At 45.0% G+C, this 24,132-nt stretch overlaps 2 protein-coding genes across 2 annotated transcripts in view; one reads left to right on the top strand and one right to left on the bottom strand.

Moving 5' to 3' along the window:
• Window positions 1–3,038: 3,038 nt before the first annotated feature.
• Window positions 3,039–5,598, bottom strand: UQCC5 (ubiquinol-cytochrome c reductase complex assembly factor 5). Its single transcript, XM_074152516.1, has 3 exons — window positions 5,536–5,598; window positions 5,005–5,175; window positions 3,039–3,395 (listed from the first exon to the last, which is right to left on the bottom strand). The coding sequence occupies exons 2-3, from the start codon at window positions 5,153–5,155 to the stop codon at window positions 3,328–3,330; spliced, it is 219 nt and encodes a 72-aa protein (XP_074008617.1). The 5' UTR covers window positions 5,156–5,175; window positions 5,536–5,598; the 3' UTR covers window positions 3,039–3,327.
• Window positions 5,599–5,838: 240 nt separating this feature from the next.
• Window positions 5,839–24,132, top strand: part of NT5DC2 (5'-nucleotidase domain containing 2) — a 28,086-nt gene continuing 9,792 nt past the window's right edge. Inside the window, exons 1-6 of the mRNA XM_074151953.1 lie at window positions 5,839–6,179; window positions 13,873–14,057; window positions 14,859–14,933; window positions 16,865–16,920; window positions 18,624–18,717; window positions 21,440–21,568. Coding sequence (XP_074008054.1) covers window positions 5,909–6,179; window positions 13,873–14,057; window positions 14,859–14,933; window positions 16,865–16,920; window positions 18,624–18,717; window positions 21,440–21,568 — 810 coding nt within the window. The 5' untranslated portion in view covers window positions 5,839–5,908. The remainder of the gene's footprint in view (window positions 6,180–13,872; window positions 14,058–14,858; window positions 14,934–16,864; window positions 16,921–18,623; window positions 18,718–21,439; window positions 21,569–24,132) is intronic.

Raw genomic sequence — 24,132 nt, 5'->3', positions numbered from 1 at the left:
AGAGGCAGCAGGAGAGACATGAAAAGAAATGGAGAAGAATGCAGTGAATTGCACAGCAGAACCAGCAGGCGGTGCGGCTCAGCCCAGGTTAAGCTAAGCACGATGAAAGCCTTGGACAAAACCAGTGAAGGATGGTTGATCCTTCATGAAGTCTGTGCAACTGTCTCTACACAGAGTGCCCAAATTCGGTTTCCATTGGATGGTTTTTGGGAGGACTATAATTAATCCTTGTGCTTGGTGCATCCAGTAACAATATAGGGAAATCCCTCGGGACCAATCATCCCACCAGTGCCTGTTGCAGATTTTTCCACCGTTCTTGGGAGGAGCTGGGGCTGGCCATAACAGGAGCACAGGTACGGTTCTGTATCTCTCTGTGAAGTCCAAAGTGAAAGCTCACCTCTGCTGAAGATAGTAAAAGTTTTCCTTCAGGGAAGAATGCACCAATACATAACGGATGACTATTTTTTCCTTTTTCTACTCTTGAAAAGCTGGGACAAAACTCTGCTGCAGCCCTGTGCCAGGGAGGAGTACAGGCTGGGCACATACACGCTTCCTTTACCAGAACTTTTCAGGACTTCCCTGGCTCACCCCAGGTCTTTCAGCTGGCAGCATCCTTGGGTGCACGGCAGCAGGGAACCGATCAATGAACAGATCTGTTCTTTCCACAAGAACGGCGGTGAAATTGTCCCCTCTGTAATGCTGGAGTGGGAACAGCATTGCTTCTCCGTAAGTATCACTCACTGTTTGTTGGCAGATGACTCTACTGCTGCTGCTTTACTGAGTTGAACTTTTCCATGCTTGATACCTATATTGGGCTGACTTCTACAATTTGGAAAGCTTTCAGCAGAAATACTTTGCTAATTCTCAGAATCTCCTGCAGCAAAGTGAACACATGAGACCGCTGCTCGTCGATGCCAAGCTGCATTCTGGGCTGACACCAGATGGACTCCCGGAAGAAGGGATGGACGTGCTCAGCCCCAGAACTGGCTGGGGCTCAGCAGCGCCTAAAACGAAAGCCGTGTTCCTGGCTCGCTCCCGCAGCGTGTAACAGCAGCAGCAGCAGTGTGTTCCCCATGCTGGCCCGAGCTCCGAGCCAAAGGAGAGAGTTCTTGCTTCCTCCCCATTGCCCACCACCATAGGAGACGGATGAGGGGGAGCTGGTGGATGGGAAGGAAATGGGGAGATGAGAGTCAGAGAGAAGATGGGAAAGAGATCACTGGGGAAGGCAAAGAGCACAGAACTAGGAGTCAGCAGGGATAAAACTGAGAAACCAAACAAAGACCTTGGTTGCTGAAGATTGGGTGTAGATTAAAATTGATACTAAATCCCCAAGTGTGCCCAATGCTGGAATAGGCTGGGCACTAGGGCCTTCTGGCTACTCTTATTTCCAGTGTCAGCGAGAGACTGGCAAAATAGAAGAATGCTGAAGGATCAGCACTAGCAAACACATTGTGGAATGAAAAATACAGTTCAGATTTCTAAATGTCAAAGCTGCATCTTCTGTCATAACAGATCGATGTTGCCTGAAATGGTACCATACCAACTTGGAGAAGGATTTTATTCCTGCACTGGTCACAAACAGAACTCCCTGACACCAGACTTGTAAGCAGCTGGAACCACCTGAGATACCTTCCAGACACGCCTGCTGCTCTCGGCTGCAAACGGGAAACAGTGCTGCAAAATAAGCAAGAACTCTGAAGTGAAAAATTGGACCTTGACTCACTGCTGTCTGTGAAACGCTCTGCTGCTCCAGCAGGGCTTAGGGGAAGCCACCGGCAGTTTTCACATCAAGCTCCCGAGTACCGAGAAGTAACAAGGACCTTAAAAAAAGCAAAGATATTAAAAAACTTATTTGTTCTATGGAAACCAAGCACAAGGAAGTTCCAAAAAGCTCAAGAAGCGAAGGCAGATGGAGCTCAGCAATTTTCAAAATCTGGGGTTTTATTAATGCTTTATTCTTTAATGTATTGCTACAGTCGGGATTTACTTCAGTGCAATGATCTGTGACTGCAAAAAAGCTTACGCAGGAGTTTCTGAATTTGGGCTCTACCCTGGAACCAAATTCAAAATCCAGGTTCTTGTTACTTCTCCCCAAGTAACCTATTTGCTCTCCAGTCAAAAAATGCAGCAGCACAGTCACATCTTTAGTTCTTTGTCAGTTTTTTGTATCTCCTGAAAACACACATAGCACTAGTCCTCCAGATTAGTCCTTGGAAGACACAATGCAAAGTACAGTGACTACCCTCCGCCTGCAAGTTGAGTACCTGCACTGAAACATCTTCTAAACAGCCATTGTCTCTTTAGTTGATGAAAACTTACTTCTGTGGAAAAAGGCTGTTAGGAGTTAGCACAGGAATGCATGTGAGTATATGAACTCCCTCGGGTTTGTTTTTAGCCTGATCTTAAGAATTGGCTTCTTTGTGGAACCCTCAGCATATACACATACCATCAGAAATAAACCAATTGCATTAATGTATGATCCTCACCAATTGAACTGCACCAGTCGCCCCAACGCATAGTGACTGACGCACTCCCACGCACCCGAGAGCTGGTGTTGCTGTTGGGGAGCAAAAGCTGTCCAGGAATGAGCAGTTAGAGCTCTGTTCTCCTTCTCTGGGGAGACAAGTCCTGCAAACAGAATTCAGGTTCGCTAAGGCTGCCGTTGCACGTTCCTCTAAACTTGTGCCTGTTGCCAGGTAAACGCATCAGACTTGTCCCCCAAAGCCCTCAGCTCAGTGCATTGTCAGAGTAGCAACACTGGGCATTACAGCACTTGTAGGCAGCCGAGCCTGAACCCACGGCTGACTTTCCAAACAGTGAGGGCTAAGTAAACAGTGAGCAGTAAGCCTGTCCTCTTTTTTATCTAGTTAAAATTATGCCACATTGGAAAGAAAACAAATCAGATTCCAGAGCAGTTTCTATCAGTACAAAGGATACTAAAAATTACTATTTCCATTGTGCTGAGAGACTGTGTATGCAATATGTAACACTTCTTTGTGTCTCATCAAGCAAAGAAAAGCAGTAGCCAGACTCTGTTTACTCAGTTTAGTTTATTTAGAAGTACTAAACAAACATTAAATAAGTGGCAGAGGCTTAAACACAATGAAGTTTTCACTATTGTATTTGGCTTAAATGCAAAATATTAAAAATATGAAGTAGATGGAAGAATAAAACCGCCAAAACCATCTGAGAGAGTATTACACAAACTTAAGGATTACAGTTCATCTTGCAGAGACAAAATCTTCCCCTCCCATCAATGTGGCAGTAATGCTTCTTTGGTATTAACAGAGTCGAAGCATTCAGGACCTTCCACTTGAATCGTTCCAGCTAAAATTCATTTTTTTCCATCCTTGCCTCATACTGTCTTTCAGATCGTTTCCTACGGTAAACATCATCTGCCGGAAAGATTTTTTTATATTAGCATTTTCTAAGTGCAAGATAGTATTAAATTTATGAAGCCTGTTATCTTTTTTTAAACTTTTCAATCCAATTTTCTCTTACAGACATTGACTGACAGGCAACTAAAAACTCAAGCCAACACAAATCCTTATTACCACTCATTTCCCTCCCATCCAGGCTAAAGTTCTTCCCATCAGTCCTAATGATAATGTTTTTATAGCAAAACTAAGTTTCCGGTGTGATACAGTCATTTCTTGTCTACTTTCCCATGAGGGTAATTAAAAGCACAAATGCCCAAATTGGCTGAAGCCAAAGGGAAATGAAATCACAGGCACAAAGTCAATACCTGAGGACTGCCAGCATAGCTTCAGTATTTTACTTTTTTTGAAATAAACAAACCACAGGAATAGAGACACCTTCCATAGTCTTCCTAGTTGTTCTTCCTGCCTTCCTTGATCATCCCTAAATATCCACCACCCAATAATATCTTTTGCTGACAAAAAAAAAGGTTATCGGTCTTGTACATTATCATTTTGCATGGATCATGGAGCAGTAATAAGGCTAAGCTGCACAGCTGTTGTTACTATAGTATAGTATCCTCTAGGCATAGCAATTTTTAATTTTTTTTTTTGCAGGAAAATAAGGCTCGAGCTGAAATATAATGGCTACAATGCAATGTTGTGTTTTAGTTTCTAACCTGACTTTATTACTATATAGGTACACCTCAGAAATATTAAACTGAAAAGCCACAACAAAGCCAAGCCTTCAGAAGTGAACAAAGAAGCAATTTTGTTTGCAGTGAGTTTGTCAGCTATGGAAATTGTATCAAGCTCTTTTGTTTTATTCTGCAGGAGATTCAACTAGATTTCCCATGAAAATGACAATATTCTCATATAATGTACAGTAGAGCTGATGCTTTTTCTGAAGTAGGCAAAAATTTCTAGCAAGGATGAGAATCATAGAATGTTTAGGTTGGAATGGACCTTAAAAATCATCTAGTTCCAACCTCCCTGCCCTGGGCAGGGACACCTCCCACTAGACCAGATTGCTCAAATGCCCCTCCAGCCTGGCCTTGAACACTTCCAGGGATGGTTTGTGAAGGGGAAGAATGCCACATTAAAAAGAAATGCTTTTAACTTCTAGAAACGAAGTGCCATTAGCTAAGTTCTCACAACTCATAGCCCTATCTCTTTTTCAATTAAAGAAAGTCACGTTTCAGATGAACCCACACCTACACTTGAATTCTGACAGCCCTGGGGAGTCTTTTTCAATGTGAGAAAATCTAGTTTAGTATTCTAAACCAGGTATTTGTTTGTGCTCCGTGTCTTCTTCTGGGGAGGCAGAATCTGGCGTGTCACACCCTGCACTAAAGGGAGAAGTGTTTGACTTGCTGATCATCTTTAAAATCCTCCAGGTGAGGACCCCGCCATCGGACCCTGTTAATTTGCCGTTGTTAAGGGGGGGGGGGGGGGGGGGCCGCCTCCGTTGCGTTCACCGCTGGCAGGTGCTGTGGCACCCGGTACCGGCTCAGACCCGGGAGGTGCTGGGGGGGGGTACAACGGTGACTCAGCGGGGAGCGGGCCTCCCCCCTCGGCCCTCACTCACAGAAGGTCTCCTTGCCGATGCGGACGTTGATCATGAACCACTCCATCGCTCCCCCGAGGAGGAAGAAGAAGGGCAGGAACCTGTAAACGCCGAAGCGCTGCTTCCCAGGCACCAGCTGCAAGAGGCGCTTCACCCTCTTGCTCACCAGCATGACCAGGCCGGGATCGGCGCCTTCAGCAGTTCGCCCGTGAAGAAGAAAAGGGGGGGAGGCGCGTGAGGGGCGGAACGGCACGTACAACGGCTCCCAACGCCCCGCGGTCAAACCGCAGCCGGGAGGCCAAGCCCGCTGTGGGAGAGCCCCAGGCGCAGGGCCGCAGCTCCCCGTCTTCCCCGTTACGCTGGCCGAGGGGGTGAGGTGGGAAGCGGGTCGCCGGGGCCCAGCTTCACCCCGCTCCCCTGCAGCCATAGCGGTCGGGCGGCCATGACGGCCCCTCAGCCCCCTCCTCCTTCTCCTCCCCCCCTCCCAGCCCAGCCCGGCCCGGCAGGGGGGCACGCAGCCAATCAGCGCCGCGCCCAGCGCGCGACCCTCACCTCCAGCGCGGGACTGCCGAGCCCAGGCGAGCCGGCGAACGGAAGGACGTGATCTGTCCCCCCCCACGTGACCCTCGCGCGGGCCGCCTCGCCTCTCCTGATTGGCCGGGGCGGGGCCGAGGGCGGGGCTGACGGTGAGGGACCACGGCCCCTCCCGCCGCTCAGAGGGGACGGAGCCTGCCCGGGTGCCCGCCGCCCTCTCCCGGTCTCCTCCCGTTGAGGCGTGGCCGGGCCCGGCCCCCTCGCACCGGGCGGCAGGGATTGGCCGCCCGGCGGGTGCCGCCGCGGGCCGGGGCCGCAGCGGCGGGGAGCGAAGGGGAGCCAGACCTGGCCGTGCGCGGGCTGCCTCGAGGCTGCAGCGTCCGGCGGCACCATGGCGGCGCTGAGGAGGGGTAGCGGCGCGGCCCCCCGGCTCCTCGCCGTGGCCGTCTCCTGCCAGAGCTGCCGCCCCAAAGCCAGCCAGTGCCCCGGGGATGGCGGCCACGGGCAGCCCAGGGACCACCAGCCGGCGGCCACCACCGGCAGAGCCCGACGCGGCGCCGATCCTGGCCCCGCCACGGGCAGCCAGCCCCTCCCGGCCGAGGGAGCCGACACCAAGACCTACTTGTGGGCCAGGTACCACGAGATGAAAAAGCTGGTCTACGGTAAGGGCCGCCTCCGGCCGCTGGGACTGCCACGTCCTGCCGGTCTTGGGCTTTTTCCCATTTTGTTTTTTTTTGTTTTTTTTACTCCTTTTTTTTTTCCCTCCTCTTTGCATCTTGGTGTCTTTCCCTGCGCTGCAGAGCTGGGGATGTGCCCATTGCTGTGGCAGCTGCCGGGGTTAGAAACCTTCTCCCTGGCAATGCCATCTGCACACCTCCATTGCCCTCGGCCCTTGGAAACGGTTTTATTTCTATTGAAATCTGGCTCTGGTCTTCCTCTCCCCATCCTGGGCTTCCCTCTGTCAACATCCCTCAACTGGTCTTAGCGTTTTAGGACATGCAGAGTGTGTGGGGTTCTTCAAAATTGCCTTCCTTCCCCCTCCCCCAACATGGCAAGTGGTCTAAATGAAGGGCTGGTTGCATTTTTCTCTAATTCGCCATTGGTTGGCATACAGAAAGGTGGTTAGACTAGGAAAAATAGACAGTCGTGTTCACTGATGTGGTGAGGAGTCTGGCGTCCAACTTGTACCTCACCATTGGCACAAGGGTGAATGTGGAGAAGAGCGATGCTACAGCTGCTAGTATGTCTCCTGATCCTGACCCCAGTTTGTGTTACAGATGCGAAACACCTTTTACGCGTGTGTGCATGTGTGTGCGGTTTTGCTCCTCTGACCAAGAAGTTACCTGGCTCTGTCAGGTACGTTGATGTCCTGCTAAGTGAGAAGACTCGTGCCACTCGCCAAATCTGTCCATGCGTAAAGCAGGATTGTGGTCTTTTTGGCAGCAGCAGATCCCCACTGTATTAAAGTCTCCTAAAAATGTGAAAGAATAGCTTTCATGGCATAAGGGCAGGGAACTTTTTTCCTGCTGGGTTCTTGATTCTTGGAATGTTGAAGGTAAGCACTGTAGAGAGCTAGGAAGTGTGACTTTGTGTCTGCTGTTAAATAGCTCTCCCTTAGCTTCTGTTTGTCTAAGGGTTTGGAGGACAGCAGCCAGCCGTAGGCATCTGGAAGAACCGTCTCACTGTTCTGAGACTGGCAAGTTCTGTCATTCCTTCCTCCCCCACCTTCCAGTACACAGGATTTGACATAAAATTTGAAGTCCTTCATGATGCACAAATGTAAAGGAATTGGCTGCTGATCAGTTGGGTGCTCAGCCTGCTGCATTCCAGCTTTTGCAGGATGTGAGCTCCTTTCCCTGAGCCGCTGAAGGCAGTACGGGGTGCTGACAGAGCACCATAGCTTCGTGTTAAGTCCCTGCTCCGAGACTTGAGTTGTGGTTTTCACCTCACGGCTTGAAAGAAATTCCAACTTGCAAAACTTGTAATGGTGTTTGGACCTTAATATCCTCAACAGCATTTTTTTTTTTCCTTTTCCATAATGGTATTGAAACTGTAAATGAAGACATTAAAAGGCTGTGTCATGGTCTCTTGGGAAAGTGCTCACTTTACTATGTGACAGATTGTGAAGTTTGTATTGACGTAGTTACGCTTTGTTGGTATGCAAGAGATACAGCTGTTACTGAAGATGGAGAACTAATCAGCAGGACTAAGTGCAAAATGAAGTTAGGTGAAGTCGCCCATGTGTTACAGAGCAGACTCTTTACAAACCTTCAGGTAACTATTAGACATGTTAAATAAGAAGGCCCTTATTTGTTTAAAGAATAGCTCCCCAAACCAAAATTTCAAGACTGTGCTGTTATTCAAGTCTTGTCAAGAAAAAGCATAAACAAAGTTGGTTCATGCTGGTTTTAATTGTTGCTTTGGACAACTAAACTGCGTTGTGCAAAATGTGACATCAGTCTGTTCCTTTGTTCTTGATTTCTAACTGATGTAAAAGTGAATGTTGGGTTATGGATTTGAAAATCCATTGTCACATCTCAATACTCATCAACACTGAGTTTGAGAAGACTCTTACGGTACCACCTTCTCCCTCCTTCTCTGAAACTCCACCTTTGTGGAGTCCTTGGTCCTATATTGTCAGTTATTGCTATTGGTTTTGGAGAGAGGTCTCTGCCAGGAGAATTTACTGTGTTTTCAAACCAGCTCTTGCTTAGGACCTGATTTATAGAGCAATGTTGTATTTTTGCATAGATCCTCCAGTGATAAATGCAGAGCAAGTTGGACAGGGCAGGATGTGTAGGATGAGAGCTTCTGTGCAGTAAAGCTCAGTGGTGGTACTGGTTTGGTGGCCAGAGCCCAGGCACCAGAAATTCTCAACTTTGTAGAAACACATCTGTGTTCTGCCAGGCTTGAGCATGGTAATACAAACAACATTTTATTACCTGGAAGAATTTGAGGCTACTACTTCTACTTAACATGAGGTTTTTTCCTCTGTCAAAAGGAAAAGTATAATTGCATTTGTCAGAGTGGTGGTGTTGAGCAAGATTTGCTGTATTTTGGTTTGATGCCATCTGAAGTGTCAGGGAAGGCCAATGTGCTCTCTCAGTAAGCAGTGTCTGAAGTCTTGCGCTCTGTGAAACATCCAATCCTGAAACTCAGTGGAACTGGCAAGCAAGTGAGGATTTGGCTGTAAATAAGTGTGTATGTTTTTTTGCTAGATCTTTCAAACTTGTAAACATAGCTGTAGTAAATCAGCTTTCCAAAGGAACCTTTAAAATAACTGATAACTTCTTGCCTCTGCCTAACAAGCTTGAGCATGGTTAAATGTGAGAATTACTAAGAGACGAGAAAAGTTTGCAGATAACAAGAGCTTGGTTAGGCATTGATAACACTGAGGAGGTAGCTCAGAGGTCCTTGCTCTTTTTAGTTTGTGTGGATCAAGAGATACCTTTGTATCTAAATAACTCCATGCAGTCAGCAGCATGTGCCCATCGTGTCTGGAAACGGGAAAGAAGGTGACGCCCCTGTGTGATCACTGCTTTGGTGATTCTGGTGGGGTGCACAGGTGGCTTTTTGCAACCCAGCACATTTTGATTCTGCTTGTGTCACTAATTTCAAGCAGACGCAAGGATTTAAGGGTCTCACTCTTTACCAAACCAGGAAACGAGTCTAGTGCTATGGTAATAAATGCCCTGCAAATTGCTTAGGGAGTATGCTTGTTTCATGAGTTGTGGCATCTTCAGATTGAGCTGGGACTGAAAATGACAGTTAACAGCCAGAACTGGAAGTGAGACCAGTTACATTAACTTCCAAATTCCACTTTCCTAAATATTAAGTTTTTTTCTTGTAAAGAGGTGCCTTTGTGTATATAAAAAAAAAATGTTGTTTTGGAAAGAAATGCTATTTTTTAATACTGCTTTTGATTTGTGTCAATTTCATTGGTGAGAAATCCCAAAATATTGAGGTATAGTGGCGTAAGTTCAAGATTATGCTCCAGAGTAATTTTCAGCGCTTTTTAAACATGGTTCCTCTGTCATTTAATGCTCTTTAAGAAATATTTCCCTCTCCATACTGTCATGTTAGAGGCATCTACTTCAGCTGGTTAGGGTGCTTTGCAGGAATTGCTGTGAAATGGTACAAAACCACACTTTGAAAGGATAAAGAGGTGCTTGGAAGGGAGGAAAAATTGGCAGTTTGTCTTAAGAAAGCAAGTCAGTGTGAGCAAAGGGAACTTTTTGATTCATGAAGAACGTGGAGGATGGTGGCCATCTGCTTTTCAGTATTGCTCTTTTCCCTGTTAGTCTTACAAAGAAGTTAGGACAGATGTCTGCTCTATTGGACCTCTGGGCGTACAAAAGGTGTGAGAGGTGGGTAGGTGGGTGTGAGCTGCCTTTTCTATGTATTGTTCTTCACTAACATGCTGGATCGGAGGCTGAGAGAAGGAGCATTTCCTGCGTGCTGCCGTTGGTACCCCCGGGAGCTCAGAAAAGCACAGAACGTGCTTGGCACCTCCTGACCAGAGTGTTTTTCACATCAGAATGGGCCATGTGGTGTCTTGGCGTCTCTAACCGTTGTTCGCAGTTAATTACCTGCTTTTGTTTCCATCTCTGCTGTCATGTCGGGGATTGAGTGCTATTGCTTTCTAACAATGTGGACTATTGCCTGGGAAGAGGCGCTTGTGCCGTCATGAAGATATTCCAATTTAAGCAGCTGTTCAGAGCCTCACGGTAGTAAAATGAAGGAGATTATGTGTGTTTACCTTTGCATTTACACCCAGGTGTAAAAAATTCATGAGATCAAACACGCTTTCTTGTGGTCTGCCTTTGTTGCTGAGTTTCATCATGTGCGATGGATATGCAGACACTTCCCTTAAAACCATCAGAGTCGCAAACCAGAGCAAATTGTGCAAGTATGCAGATTCCAGGGGTTTGTATCTATTGCAAGAGCTGTTTTTTCCCCACTGTCCTCAAATGTACACACGCCGGTTCTCCCTTAGATCATACTTCCTGGGTGAAGTGCTGAGTAGACAGTGACTAACTGTGATATTGTCTCCCTTTCCAGTTAGAACCCAGATGGAAAGATTAGTTGGGATTATAATTCTTTTTAAATAACCAAAACTGTTTTTCTTTTTTTTTTTTTTTTTTCCATTTTTTTTTTCTTCTTGCTGTAATTTATCATATCTGTCCTGCAATCTATTTCGGTGTCTTGGCAGAGGAAAAGCAAAAGCTGTCGTTCTTGAAAAATCGCATCTTCATGGGCTTCTGGAGGGTGTCATCTGTTTGTTTGACTCGATTTCCATGCAAACTGAGGCACAGATCCCTGGCAGATTACCTGCTGAATGTCAGCAGCGCCCAAGTCCACAGCCCAGGACTTAATTAAGCACTCAGAATTTGTAACCACTCAGGTGATTATCTTTAAAGAAAAAACCAAACCAAACCAAATAACAAGCCAAAACAAAAAAGCAAAGCAAACGAACTAAACAAAACCCTAAACTTCTTGAAACCTGGCTCACTAAGCCTGTTGTATTGAAACAGATCTTGCATGTTGCCTCTGGCTCTTCCCTGATGTAGTTTGAACCTGTGGAGAGACTGTGAGCATGAAGAGGAGACTGACACCGGCCGCTCTGTTGAGGAGGATGCTGCAAATAGACATTTACACTGAGCCAAACATGCAGCAAGAGTCTCTGGACTGAAACCCAGAGCTTTTTACTTCTCTCTAGGAGATCAGTGGCTTTAAAACTACTGTAAATTTAGGATGGAGGATGATGGCATGGAAAGAGCAAGCTGTCAGCAAGTTGCTGCAAGTTTGGTTTGGTTACGATGATGTGCAATAGGAAACACAGCACGTAGATGTGCAGTGCGTAGGGAACACGTTATGTGTGAGGCAATGATGATAAAGCATTTTGGCTAGCGTATGCATCTTTCTTCAGCCCTTATGAGGTAAGAGAGGACATGCTGTGTAAGTTAGTGACAAAACGTCTGAGTAGGGTAAAATGAGCTGGGCAGGAGGCTGCCAGAAGACAGCAGAGAGGCTCTGTATGACTGAGGCTGGCAGGGAGGAGTATGGCTTCATCCAGTGGGTCTAAATATACTTCAGAAATCATACTGTGTGGCATAGTTACTGCTTATGCTTCTGATCAGAGATAAGACTCACTTCATGGTGCTTGGCAAATCTCAGACTACCCTTTAGTTGTTACAAAATCATACTGCTACTGCTCCCTTAGTTTTTCCTGATCGTGTTGTTGCAAAAGTTGTGGCAGGCATATGTTGTTGAATCTAGAGGGGTCTCATGTCTTCTGTGAAAGGAGAGATGGGGTTCAGGCAATGGTATCTTGCACTGCTCTCAGGCTATCAAAATGCGTTTTCATAAATCTATTAGCAAGCGGTGAATGTTGGAAAAGCTTGACCTCTCTGTAGGGATACAGTAGCAGCAAGTGGGGTGGATTTGTCATTAAAAAAGAAAATAAAAGGAATGCTTTCATTAGGAGAGGAAAGCACTGCATATTTGCACTGTGATGTGATTAGGGTTGTGTCATTTTCCTTGTGAGGAAGAAAAATAACACCCTGCAAATCCCACTGTACGCTTAGAAAAAGATCTTCCCACAACTTGCCTGGAGGTAAGGACAGGAAGTGGAGCTGTGTTCATGGTGCAGAGAGCATTTACGATGAGAGGATGAAAGTTGCAATCATCTGAATCCTATTTACATTTCCCATCTTTTATAATCCCAGTGGAAAGTACTCTGATTGCATCCACCCTCTTCAGCCTCTTCCAGGAACTTTGCCACCAGCAGAGTCACTGAAAGAGGGCTCTTGTTCTTGCTGTTTAGCCAGTAAGTCAGCCCGTCTACCTTAAAATACTGCTTTATTTTCTAGTAATTCCTCTCTAGTTGACCTGGTGAAATGCATTTGAAGGCCAAAGGAAAGTGAGTTAGGAGAGAGGGATGGTTATGTTTTGTAATGCGTCTCTTCCCTGAAAAATAAATGTCACCTCTTTGGATTAGTGCTTACAAACGTACTTTGGACTTTTACCTAAATTCTGTAATCGTTCCAGACAAAATCTTTATTGGGAATGGCTGGTATCTCTAATAATATTTCTTTTGTTCTAGATTCAGATGAAACTTGGTTTTATAGCAAGGAAGCACTAAAGAACTATCACAGGGTTCTTGCTAAAAGCCAGAAGTTAAGGTAGGAAGGGAAAAAAACAGCCTACCTGCTGATGCTGTGTAGGATCTGGAAAATGCCTGCACTTTTCCTATCATTAAAAGAGAAAATTACCCATCTTTTAAGGGGGGAGGAAATGTCTCCTTCCCCTTTCTGTCCCCCGGTGTGGATGTGACCAGGCAACCTATTATGGGGAACTATTTTTATTACTCTGTCTCATCTTGCAATGGACAGCTCTCGTGGAGCGGGAAACCTGGGGAGGGTCTGTTCCTGTCTCTCCCATTGTAGTGCAGCTAAAGCTCTCTGCTCTCCAGACTGGCTCTGAAAAGGGATATAGGGGTAGTTCAGCTGCTACGTCACTTAACCCCCATTTTCCCAGTGGTCTGGGGATCAAAGTGTTATTCACAAGCATCGTGCACAGTAACCTTGTTTTGAAGTTAAAAAACACGTGCAAGGACTGAGCTGTTTCCACAGCTGTTTATCAGAGGAAAGCAGATAACTTGTTGCTGCATTAGCACTCCAAGAGCAGAGCTTAATGTGTTGGGTTTTTTTTGGTTTTGTTTTTTTTTTTTTACATTTTGTTGGTGTTCATACAAAACCTTGTTTTATCCTACTGATTAATAATAATAAAAAAAGCCCTAATGGTACCTGCGGGATTGCTTTGTGAAGTCTGGCTGCTTCTGTGCAAAAGAAATGCCAAAAGGCAAACCTCAAAATTTCTCATTTCAAGTAATCTAGATTTCTCAGAGAGGAGTGTTAGCCTGTTGTATTGCTCAAGTTTTAAGTGAGGGGCACATGTTTTTCTGGTGATTTATTGCAGCTACGCTTCATGTTGGTGAGTCTGCTGAAAATGCGGCTGCTGTGAGCTAGAAATTTGACACTTCAAAATCTCTGGTCTGCTTTGCTTCATGGAGGCCAGAGACCCGAGGACATTGTTTTGGGACTTCCTGACACAAAAGATCAGTCTTACTGTGCAAGTGGTTAGCATCATCACCAGACGCAGGCAGAGGTTTCACAGCGTGTTTTTTCACAGGGAAGATTGAGTTGGGTTAAGGGCAGCAGCCTTCGATAGCTGCACTGTGCTCCTTTGCTGCTGCTGTGTCGTACTTCCAGCTGCTGTCAGGCCCAGAGTGAAAAGTTGAAATTTCAGTGATCCTCTCAGTTTCTTTAACCTCTCCCCTTTCCCTTCTCTTAGATCTCCTTCCACCAGGAGTCTGCAATCTCCTCAACCCGGCCGCTATCTACGCTAACAACGAGATCAGTCTGGGAGATGTGGAGATATATGGCTTTGACTACGATTACACGTTAGCACAGTATTCTAATTTGCTACACTCTATGATTTTCAACACTGCCAGAGACATCCTAATAGAACAATTCAAGGTAATGATGTGCTAAGACTTTCCACTCAGTTAAGCTTACTGCTGTCTTGGCAACACCCCAGACGCGCTTGCAAAATGCCGCATTGTGCGCATGTGTCAATTACTTGTTTTATTGAGATAAATTTCATGTTTCACAATCTTTGATTGCAGAAAGCTTTGTCTCTATGTGGAATTAATTTCCTTTGAGACAATTTACCATGTTCTACATTCCTGAGGTTTTATAAATATGGAGCAGGAACCTTAGTCTAGGAAGGTCTGGGCTGTTTTACGTAACTATGGAAATAATGCCTACAGAATTGCTGGTTTGAGGAACAGATGGTGGATAAACGTGAACCATGGGCCAACACTGAAGCCACACGGGACTTGACACATGCAAGTCAATGTGGATGATGCTGTATAGCATGTCCAATAACGGATACCCTGTTTGCAATAGGTGACTGGTCTGTGCATTTTCTTCTCGTCACGTTTTTCTTTTTAGAGGGACTCTGCAGTGCCATTGCTTTCCCAAATACATGCATTTAATTGAGCTTACCAGAAGTGTTCTCACTGCCTGAGTAATCTGTTAAGTTTTCACTAGTGTCCTTTACATGAGAGAAACTAGTTTTGGGGATCCTGATCCCTTATGTCTTTCTGCAGTCATCCAGTTGCTTTGTTGAAAGGGCAAAATTAAGTGCACCTGTTCCTTGATCAGTTTGTCCCAGGGTGAGACAACTAATAGGACTAAGCCAGCTCAACAGGTGAAATAATTTTGTTGATAACCCAATGCTTATGCCTCTAATGATGTTGCTGTCTATCTTGCCAGTATCCAGAAGGGCTTGGGAAGTATGACTACATTCCGGGGTTTGCCATACGTGGACTTCATTACGATGTTCAAAAGGTAAGCTGTACAAAGTTCAGTCTCCTGGGCTTTGTCTTCCATTGCATTATGTTTTTAGTGGAAATACTTTCTGTCATTGCTTACAATAACATCGGTCACCAAACTATTAGTGAAGTACATAGTCTGGGTGGCCGTGCTTTTCATTGAGTGGGTCCTTCTTGCTTAAAAACTTTCACAGGGAAAGATGTCTTTTGTGTTTGCAAAGCCTCTAGCAGAATGGGACATTCTAGCAAAGATCTCTGGTAAACATCCTTGCCAATTTAAAAGTCATTTAATTCCACAACCTAATTAATAGAAAACTCAGCTTGTTTGTGTGATCCTTTCTGTCTTTCAGGAAATTTAAACAACAAACTTCAATCCTGCATCTACAAGTACTTGCCAGGAGCAGAAGCATTATGTCTTACTCTAATAATAGTAATGACTTGTCAGGAGAATGCTTTAGGAAGCGTTCCCCACCCCCCACCCCGAATAATAGGACTGCCTGGAAAAAGATCCAAGCTACTTGAGATGCATACTTCTTAGGAGCACAGGCAAGCAAAGTGCAAGCGTTATTAGCTTTAACCCTTTTCAGTACTTTGGACCGATTCCCTGAAAGCCTGATGCCCAGTGATGTAATGCCGGCTGCTGCAGCCATGCAGTCAGGTGGGAGCACAGCAGGGAAAGTTGCTTCACTTTAGTAACTTTTCTTATGTTGAGCTTTGAGCAAATTCAGGGAAGCAGGCAGTACAGGCTGGAGTGTGTGTGCTGTTCTCCAGCAGTGGGGGGGGAAAAAAAAAAGAGAATGAAGAAGAAAACTATATAGACTTTTCCTGTGTCTTTTGTCATGACTGAGGTGACAGTATGGCAGCAGAGTGCTTGTGTCTCTGACTTCACAAAGTAAGAATTAGATCTGTGAGAAACTGAAGTTTCTTTCTCCATTTAAATCTCTAGCTTATATATCAGAGGATATATCAGAGGTGACTCGCCTTGCCAAGCATAGTGCCTTGTGAGTGAGTAGGTGGTGAGAACTCTCTTTTCTTGGGATCAGTTTGCAAAACACACGAAAAACGGGGTAGTGCCTGTCCAAGTAAATCTTTCAGTGTATTTGCCTGCACTCCTCACAAACTAATGGGAGGGCTGCCCACAGTGTAACGAGCTGCACTGATATGGTATCATGATAAAAGAAGGTGCCTGAAGGTTGTGAATGCTCCATGGAATCAATTACCTTGCACTGTGGTAGAAACAGCACAAATAGTTTGATGCTGTGTCCTTATTTGAGTTGCAGAGCAATGTGGGTTATGTGTGAGGCTGCTTTATGTGCCCTGAGAACTTGTGTTATGGCTTCAGAATGATGGATGGAGGAGAAGGGATGACACACAAATAGAGGAGTCTGATACAAAAAAAGCTCTAATGTTGCCAGCCTGGTGTGCTCATGAACATCTTTGCTTAAATGTCTGTTGGGGAGTGATGGAGAGGAGAGGAGAGCTCTTGTATAAAGAAAATGACGGGGTGCAGCTGCGCTCTGAACCAAAACTTGTCCACTTAGTTCTGCTTAAGATAAACGTGACAAGAAATAGATCTCTTGTGCACACAAAGCTCCTTTGGAATGTGTGTGCTTTTGGACGGGAGATAAGAAGAGACTGTCTGAGTCACAGAAGCATTATTCTCTCCATTCTTCAACTGCATCCCTGTCCACAAACTTTGGAGTGTAACAGACAGTGGTATTTCAGCTCATAGAAAGATGATCTTTTGCCAGAGAGGCCAAAAAAAAGTAACAATATGAATAAGTGTGTATAAAAGTGGCTGGGGAGTAAGTGCAGCTCAAAGTACATTGATGTGGAATGTTTATATTGAATTTTATTTCCTAAATGTCATTTGTGTGGAACTTGAAACTTAAGGTTTCATTGTTAACCTACTCAATGCTAAGAGTAAATGTCTATCCCTTATCACAGAGTCTTCTGATGAAGATTGATGCTTTCCATTATGTCCAACTGGGGACGGCATATAGGTCTGTCAGTTCTGAAAATCATTTTCTAAATGCCCATATATGCAAAGGGGGATTAATAAATCTGAGTGTATGTTCATGGCATTTTTTTTTTCTGAGCAGAGCACAGTCTTGTCTGGCTTATCCTGTTTGCACTTGCTTCAAATGCTTACCTGGTACATAATTGCAGGGAGTTACTTTTCTCAAGCGTTTCAAGCCAAGTGTGGGTGGGAAGACCTGGAGCTTTTTGTAATGGTTAATGACACATCTGGTCACGTACTCTGTGTGATGTCTGAGTTGCAGCTGCAGCATATCTGGGTTAACGTCTGTGAGCAAACAGTGAAACTAGGAAAGGACTCCTCTGTATATGGTCCACGTACACTCCTGTCTTCTCCAGGCAGGAGTGTATCCCAGCAGTGGTCTGCTGCACCTTGTCTCAAAGCTAAGAGGAGAGTGGTCTGGATGTGCAAATAAAATCTTAAAGCAGTGCAGACATGTCAATAAAGTAATGATGCCTCAGAATCTGGGCTCCGTTTAAGGCCTAGTTTATCCTGGGTTTCCTTCTCTTTTGTTGTTTTCCAAGGAAAGTTGGGTGTACTTTGGAATTAAGTGTCTGAAAGAGTGCCGAGCAAACTTTTCTCCAAAAAGTTGTGAGATTGGAGACTGGGAGAAAACCTTGCCCCGAAGTGGATTGGTGGTGGTGGTGTCTAAGAAGTAGTAATTAATAGTTATTGGTAGCAAAGCTCCTGTAAATCTGTGTTGTATTTCCTGAGCATGGAAACCAATGTTTTTTTTTCCTTGAACTGTGCCCTTTTGCTGTTAAGCTTCAGTTACAGTAAACACTCTAAGAATATTAAAAAGGGAGTTTCATAATCAGAGAGAATTGGCTTCTTTGCTAGCTTTTGGGGGGTGGGGTGGGGAAGGAGAGGTAGGTACTGCCCCATATTTCACTCCAGCTTCATAAAGAGATTTGTATCTAAAATGCTTTTAAACTTTTTCCCCTATTATCTGTTTGTAACTATCCTTCTTGAAGCACCCTTTTCCTGAAGTGTCCTTTGCTTTTCCACACAACTGAGGCACCTTTTAACTTCTCAGAGGCTGTACTGTGATTGAATGGGAAAGGAGAAAGGGAAAGTTGCTGACTGCTTGAGTAAACAGCCATGAAAAATTGTGCAAGAGGTAATACCTGCAGCAGTCAGATAACCTGATGTCAATGAACGGTACAGCTTATAGCTGTACCTGTTATTATGGTGTTTTGGGGAAAAATGTTGAATGATTTTAGCAAAGAACTTGTTTTGCTTAGAAGAGCTGAATAGGAAAGCTCTTTCCCTACACCTTTGCATTTAATGGTAGATATACCTCTTGGAAGCAACCTCTCCAAATGTACAGTTACCCAGTGCTGCCAAAGTCAGGTCATGGGGCTGATTTGGTGGGGCAGTCCTGTCAGCAGATTGACAGCATACAGAGAGATGCCACTGTCTGGACTCTCTGTTGGAATGTGGATAAAACCCGTCAATTAACTTGAAGGAGCAAACAAGGTATCTGAAGATTGTCTTGGGAAAGATTTTAAGAAACCATGGAGCTTCCAGGTTCCTCTGCCTATCCCTTTTGTGCAAGAGAAATTTGTGAGTTATAGAAAAGAGCCTGTTTGTTCTCTTTCTCTGTAGTTTGTAGCTCTTTGCAGATTGGTGATTATTGATGAACAATTTCTGTTGTTTTGTGTCTAGAGGGCTCAAACCAGTGCCTGATGAAGAGGTAATCGAACTCTACGGTGGTACGCAGCACATCCCCCTGTACCAGATGAGCGACTTCTATGGCAAGGTATCGTAAGCCCTTTACTGCTAGGATGCAGCAGCTCTTTTAACAGCTAGGAAAACAGAGTGAATTGTATGTGCATGTAAATGACCCCAGCCTCCCTTGGACTCCAAAAGGCTCAGTCCCTAGTGAGCTGCAGTGTGTGTTTTTGTTCTAGTGGGAATTTGCCCCAGAGGTTATTTAGCAGTTTAGCATGTGAAAGCCATCTGAGAAGCATTCCTAAACACCAGGGCTATTGGCCTAGAGCTGAATGGCTCTGGAGACTGATAAGGAGATGTCCCCTGCTTGTTCCTTGGCCAAATCTAGCTCTCAAGCTACCAGGGCAGCCTGCGGTGATGGTGTTTGCAGTGAGTTGTGTGGGAGGGCTTCTGTGTGTCTAGCAGCAGGGTGCTCCCAATGCCTTTGTCTCATTTGTTTTGGGTAGGGATTTTTTCCTTCGTGAACGGGATCCCCCTCCACACCTCTTCAGACCTGCTCAGTGGATATTATTCATAGGGTTGGTATCCATGAGTTTTAGGCAGAAAAGCTTACTGTCACAGTAAAGGACTGTCTGTAGGAGTTGTGGAAATCTTTCGGTTGCCTGAACTGGAGGAAGTTAGGAGAGATTTTTCTTCCTTTAGTCTAATGTGGTGCCATGGACAAGTGGGGCCGTTCACATCCCTTTCCCCTCAGAACTGCTTTGTTTCTTGCCCTTTGTTAGTTCAGTTGCCTTAGGGGAAGCTGGAAGGAGAAGGGCAGGCTTCCTCTGGTAATACCCCTTTGAGTCTGCTGTGTGAAGTCTCAGCAAGGCCACTTTTTGATTTCTCTCTCTCTCTCTCGGGAACAATTAATCTGAGTGGTTGCTTTCTGGATAAGTGTATACTCTGTTTATAGCTCAGTGTTGTTTCCAGCTTTGAAATAGGATGTTTCTGTTTAAAATTTGTTATCTGTCAGTAAACTCTGCTCGATTAGCCTCCCGCTGTGCAACTCTCCTCTCTCCTGGCAAACTTGAGATGATTTCACCTTTCTTGTAAAATAATTGTAAACACTAAATTCGCCTCGAGTTGTGGCCTTTTGTAGGACCAGGTGCTCATGCTAAGGTGCCTTTCTGTGCTGCTTCATACATACCAGGTGTTTTCCTCTTTCCTGTGGTTAGCATTGAAAAAATCGGTATAAAGTTTGGCCACAGTAGTAGGGATAACAGTTTCTTCTTTGCGAAGAGGTGAATCTCCTCTCCTAATAATGTAATGAATGCCAGAAATTAATAGCTGGATCCCAAAGAGAACAACAGTATATACAACTAAGGGTATTTGCATCCAGCAAAACTATGTCTGCTGTAAGGAACTCAAGGCCACTAAAAGGAACGGGGGGAGGCTGTACTTGCCTTGTAGGATAATCATGCAAGGCACAAAAATGAAATCAGAATTGACAAGGTAAATCTTTGCCGTTAACCTTGAGCATTTAACTGTCTCCTCTATGCTTACGGTCTTGAAGGGTGGGACAGGTCATTGCTGTGCAGCGCTCTGCTAAATCCCATACCTAGTGATTTCAGTAGGAAATGCCTGTCTGTGTCCCTCTTGCTTCTTTCCCAGAATCCCTGAACAGGAAAAAAAGGTGGAGGCTCTTTTCAGGAAATTTTGGTTTTGCTAGTGAGAGAAATGTTCCCTTAGGAACCACACATCAAAATGGACAAAAGTCTTGATAGTTGCAACTTTCCAGCTGTCAGTCATGGATTGCTCAAAGGTCACATGCACAGGCATGATGTGGCCGGATTGCCAGGGCATCTCTGGTGCCGGGTTCATTGAGACATCTTTGCGCTTCCCAAATTGCTTTTCGTATACAAGACCTTAGTAACTGTCCCCTTGGCTGATCTGCGATGAAAGATGAAAAAATTAATTCCAGCCTCACCTTACCAGTGAGACTCACTATAGGCCTCTGCACAGGTGGTACATACTGAGTAAACAAGATTTATTTTACTGGAAGGCCTGTCTGGAGCCAAAGTTGGCTGTTGACCTGCTGATAGTTTTGTGATCGATAGGCAATAAAAATAGCAAATGCATGGGAGAGCTGCAGCCATGCCTAATGCAAGGTTGGGATTTAATTGTCCGTTTCTTCTTGACTGCTGGGTGGGCTGAAGTTCTTTCTCTTCTTCTTTGTGCCCACTCTGGGTTTTTCCATAGTGACTCAAGGGCAGACAGGCATTAGCAAACTGCTTGTTGGAGTGATTTTTGCATTGCTGTGTGAAAGCTCACTGGAATGTGGTTAGAGCAGCTTTGGTGCCCGTGTGCCTAATGTCACAGCCGGGTTTAGATGAGCAATGGGGCACCTTCAGCACAGGCCATAGCTGCTTCTGTAGCAGAGCATTGTCTGTTGGCATCTGTGATAATGCCAAGAGGCCAGGTGGGAAGGAGAGGGCATGGAGTTGAAATAAAAGTTAGTGTCTAGGACTGACTTCCACTTCCTCCACCTTCACCCCACGGTGTTGATGATGCTGGGTTTGTTTCATGATTTCTGTGAAGGAGAAGCCTCTCTCTTGTCATTATGTTAGTGTTTTGGTTGAGAAGAGAGAGCTATTTGCTGAGTGTCTGGGACTTTCCACATCAGTATTTTTCTTTTTGTTAGCCTGGAATGTCTTCCAGATGGTAATGGTTAATATCAGTTTGTTTGTTGGCTTTGCTTTTTTAAAAAAAAAAAAAAAAGTTGTGTTTTTTTTTTGTTTAATGTATCTCCTTCATTTTTTGCTTTCTAGGGTCCATCACTGAAGCAGTTTATGGATATTTTTTCTCTTCCTGAAATGACACTGCTCTCATCGGTCATTGATTACTTCATAACTCATGGCATTGAGTTTGACCAAGTGCATCTTTACAAGGATATATCTGTAAGTAAAATACCAACTGCCCCATAGCTCATACCACATCAGAATTGTGAGCTCCTTGGCTCGTTAGCACTGGTGAGCTCTGCAGTACCCAAACCTAAGGGGTGTTAGTGAGTGGCCAAATATGATAGCATTGTTGCTTTGCACTAAAGCATTACCAGGGAATATTCAAAGCTATGTTTTCAGAACATGCTAGGTTTCTGTCTGTACTACAGAGGTGGTGTTGCTGTACACTATCTCTTGCAGGAGTGCCTAGGCTGGTTAGGTTGAAGGTCCTTCAGTGGGAAATATGTCACAAAGCTTGTGTAAATGTTTTCTGCTTCTGCAGACTTTTAAGCTCCATGTTTTCCTGTTAATATCTCATTTTCCAAAGAGGCTTGGTCTGACTGCGTACCAGTTTGCTTTATACAGCGGTTGTTGTGAAACATCTGCCCTTGCCTGCCCTGAGAATCTACCCCTTCCCTTCGCAGCTACAGAGTAGTCTGATCCTTTTGGGGTGTTTTCCAGGGGGTGACTGTTGCTTTCAAGAGATAGTTACTCCAAGGTGCTAACTGTGCCTTCCAGCTTCACTCCTGGCATTTGAAAGGGCTGTGCGGGATTATCAGCATTGTTAGGGGGTACTGTTTGACTTCTCAGTTAATGCTGTAGGCAAGGTGTAAGTGCTTGAGATTGCTGCCCTGGGTGTCTTCTGTTGACAGATGATACATCTTCCTTGGTGGCCAATCCCTAGTCCATGCCTTTTTCCATGGGGAGGGGTTTTTTGTTTTGTACCTTGTGGGAATCTCATGCTCATCCACTAGTAGCAGCCCATACATACGCTGTTCAGGTTTCTTGTGAGGGAAATGGAGCTCCACGTCTGTGCTGCTTCTTTGGTGATAAGGATCCGCTCTGACAGCTTTGCTGCAGCCAAGGATTTCAGCTTACGTTCTGACCTTCTGTTAGGGCTTGATAAGAGCATGTCAACCACAAGTTCTTAACATGTTTCTAGGGTGTTTGTGGTTGCAGTTGTTTTCACTCTTGAGGTGGGGAAAATGGGAAGAGGGGATGCAGCTGACTCCTGAGGCCTTTTGTTAAGAGTGTCTTCTGAACCTTCTTTTAAGGTCAAAATAGACATGTTCCTAATGGAAATCTTGGGAGCAGGTTGCCACAGCTTTATACGTGCTCAATACAGGGCAAATGGTATACTTAAGGCCCAGAACTCCCGAGTGCTAATCCTGGCATTTGTCTTCACATCCTTTGCTGAGGGATGTGGTTATTCCTGAGGAATGACTGAGGTAGGCAGAAAAGAGAGTGTCAACAGAAAAATCTGTGCCAATGCCTAAAATGTGGTGTTGGGGGATATGGTATAGGGGAGAACTTTGTAGAGTAGGGTAGATGGTTGGACTCGATGATCCCAAGGGTCTCTTCCAACCTAGACGATTCTATGATTCTATGAAAATCTACACTGAAAAGTTGGGGACTGTCCTGTGCTCTCACCAGCAGAGTTCTTGATTATTTTTTTCTTCTGTACAATGAGGATAAACAAACATTTTTTGCAAAACTTATCCCTTAGCAGTACCTGAGTGCAAGTGCACAGAAATGGTTTGCAGACGTGAGCACAGAGATCCTTCGGTGCTACATAGACAGGTCTCTGAGAGGACGTGCACAGCCCCAGCTCTTATTACAATGCAGGCTCACAGTGGGTTAAGACATGTCTAAACCTGACACTGCTCTGTAATGCTCAGTGGCAATCCTGATGGCAGCGCTGTGTTTGGGAGCAGGTTGAGTGGTAGAGACACTGCACTGAGTCAAAAGGGCAGACCTGGAGGCAATGGTAAAGATTGAAGCTGACATGTAAACCACGTAGTCCTGTCACACCAGTTTGGTGGCTTTGTATTTGAGAGTGAGAATGTACAATTTACCCTGATATCCTTTGGAGGAGTTTTTGAGCCCTGTTTGACACCTCCTCAGGCTACCAAGCTTTTACCTGCAGGAACCTTATAGTTCTTCCCCTTTCTTTTTTTTTTTTTTTCCTTTTGCTTCCTTTGAATTTTGAGCAGCAGGGGTTTAGGAAAGGAGCACAATTGTGCTTGCTTTTTGTTCAAGTTCTTTCCATTAAGGCAGACACTTGGTGTGATGTGACCTCTGCCTTTTTACCATTCAAATCCACATTTCAAATGGAAAGAGACTCCTAAAACTCTTTTTTGAAGAGGTAATGCCTCCTCTTTCATTGTCCCCCATCTAAGTTGTAAATTCTGGTTCTCTCCCAGCTTTGAAGGAAATTATTTTTGGGGTGGTGAGCAGGTTTCACCAGCGCTGTAGTGAGACCAGGTTGATGGTGTGGCGTTGTGTGCAAGTGTCACAGTAGCAATGTCAGTGGCGAGTGTGGGAATCCAGTCAGAAAGAGCAACTCCCAAGGGAGCGTGTGGAGTGTAGCAGGGATTTAAGGGTCCTGGGTAAAGGCAGCATTTGTTTACCTGTCTGAAATTGTCAGGGATGAAAACAGTACAGTGAAAGCAAGTGTTTGCATGTGCAAACACTGAAAAATGTGTTGCTGCTTTGGAAATGGTTTTGTGTATCTGGCAAAT

The sequence above is a fragment of the Numenius arquata genome, chromosome 8 (assembly GCF_964106895.1).
Source record: "Numenius arquata chromosome 8, bNumArq3.hap1.1, whole genome shotgun sequence".
NCBI classification, from domain to species: domain Eukaryota; kingdom Metazoa; phylum Chordata; class Aves; order Charadriiformes; family Scolopacidae; genus Numenius; species Numenius arquata.
This window is presented reverse-complemented; position numbering and strand designations above follow the sequence as displayed.

Bases quoted from the DNA above. Each gene is read 5' to 3' on its own strand.
- UQCC5 (XM_074152516.1), bottom strand. From the start codon at position 5,155: ATGCTGGTGAGCAAGAGGGTGAAGCGCCTCTTGCAGCTGGTGCCTGGG. The intron at 3,396-5,004 runs GTGAGTGAGGGC...TCTTTCCGGCAG, and splicing joins CATCGGCAAGGAGACCTTCT to ATGATGTTTACCGTAGGAAA.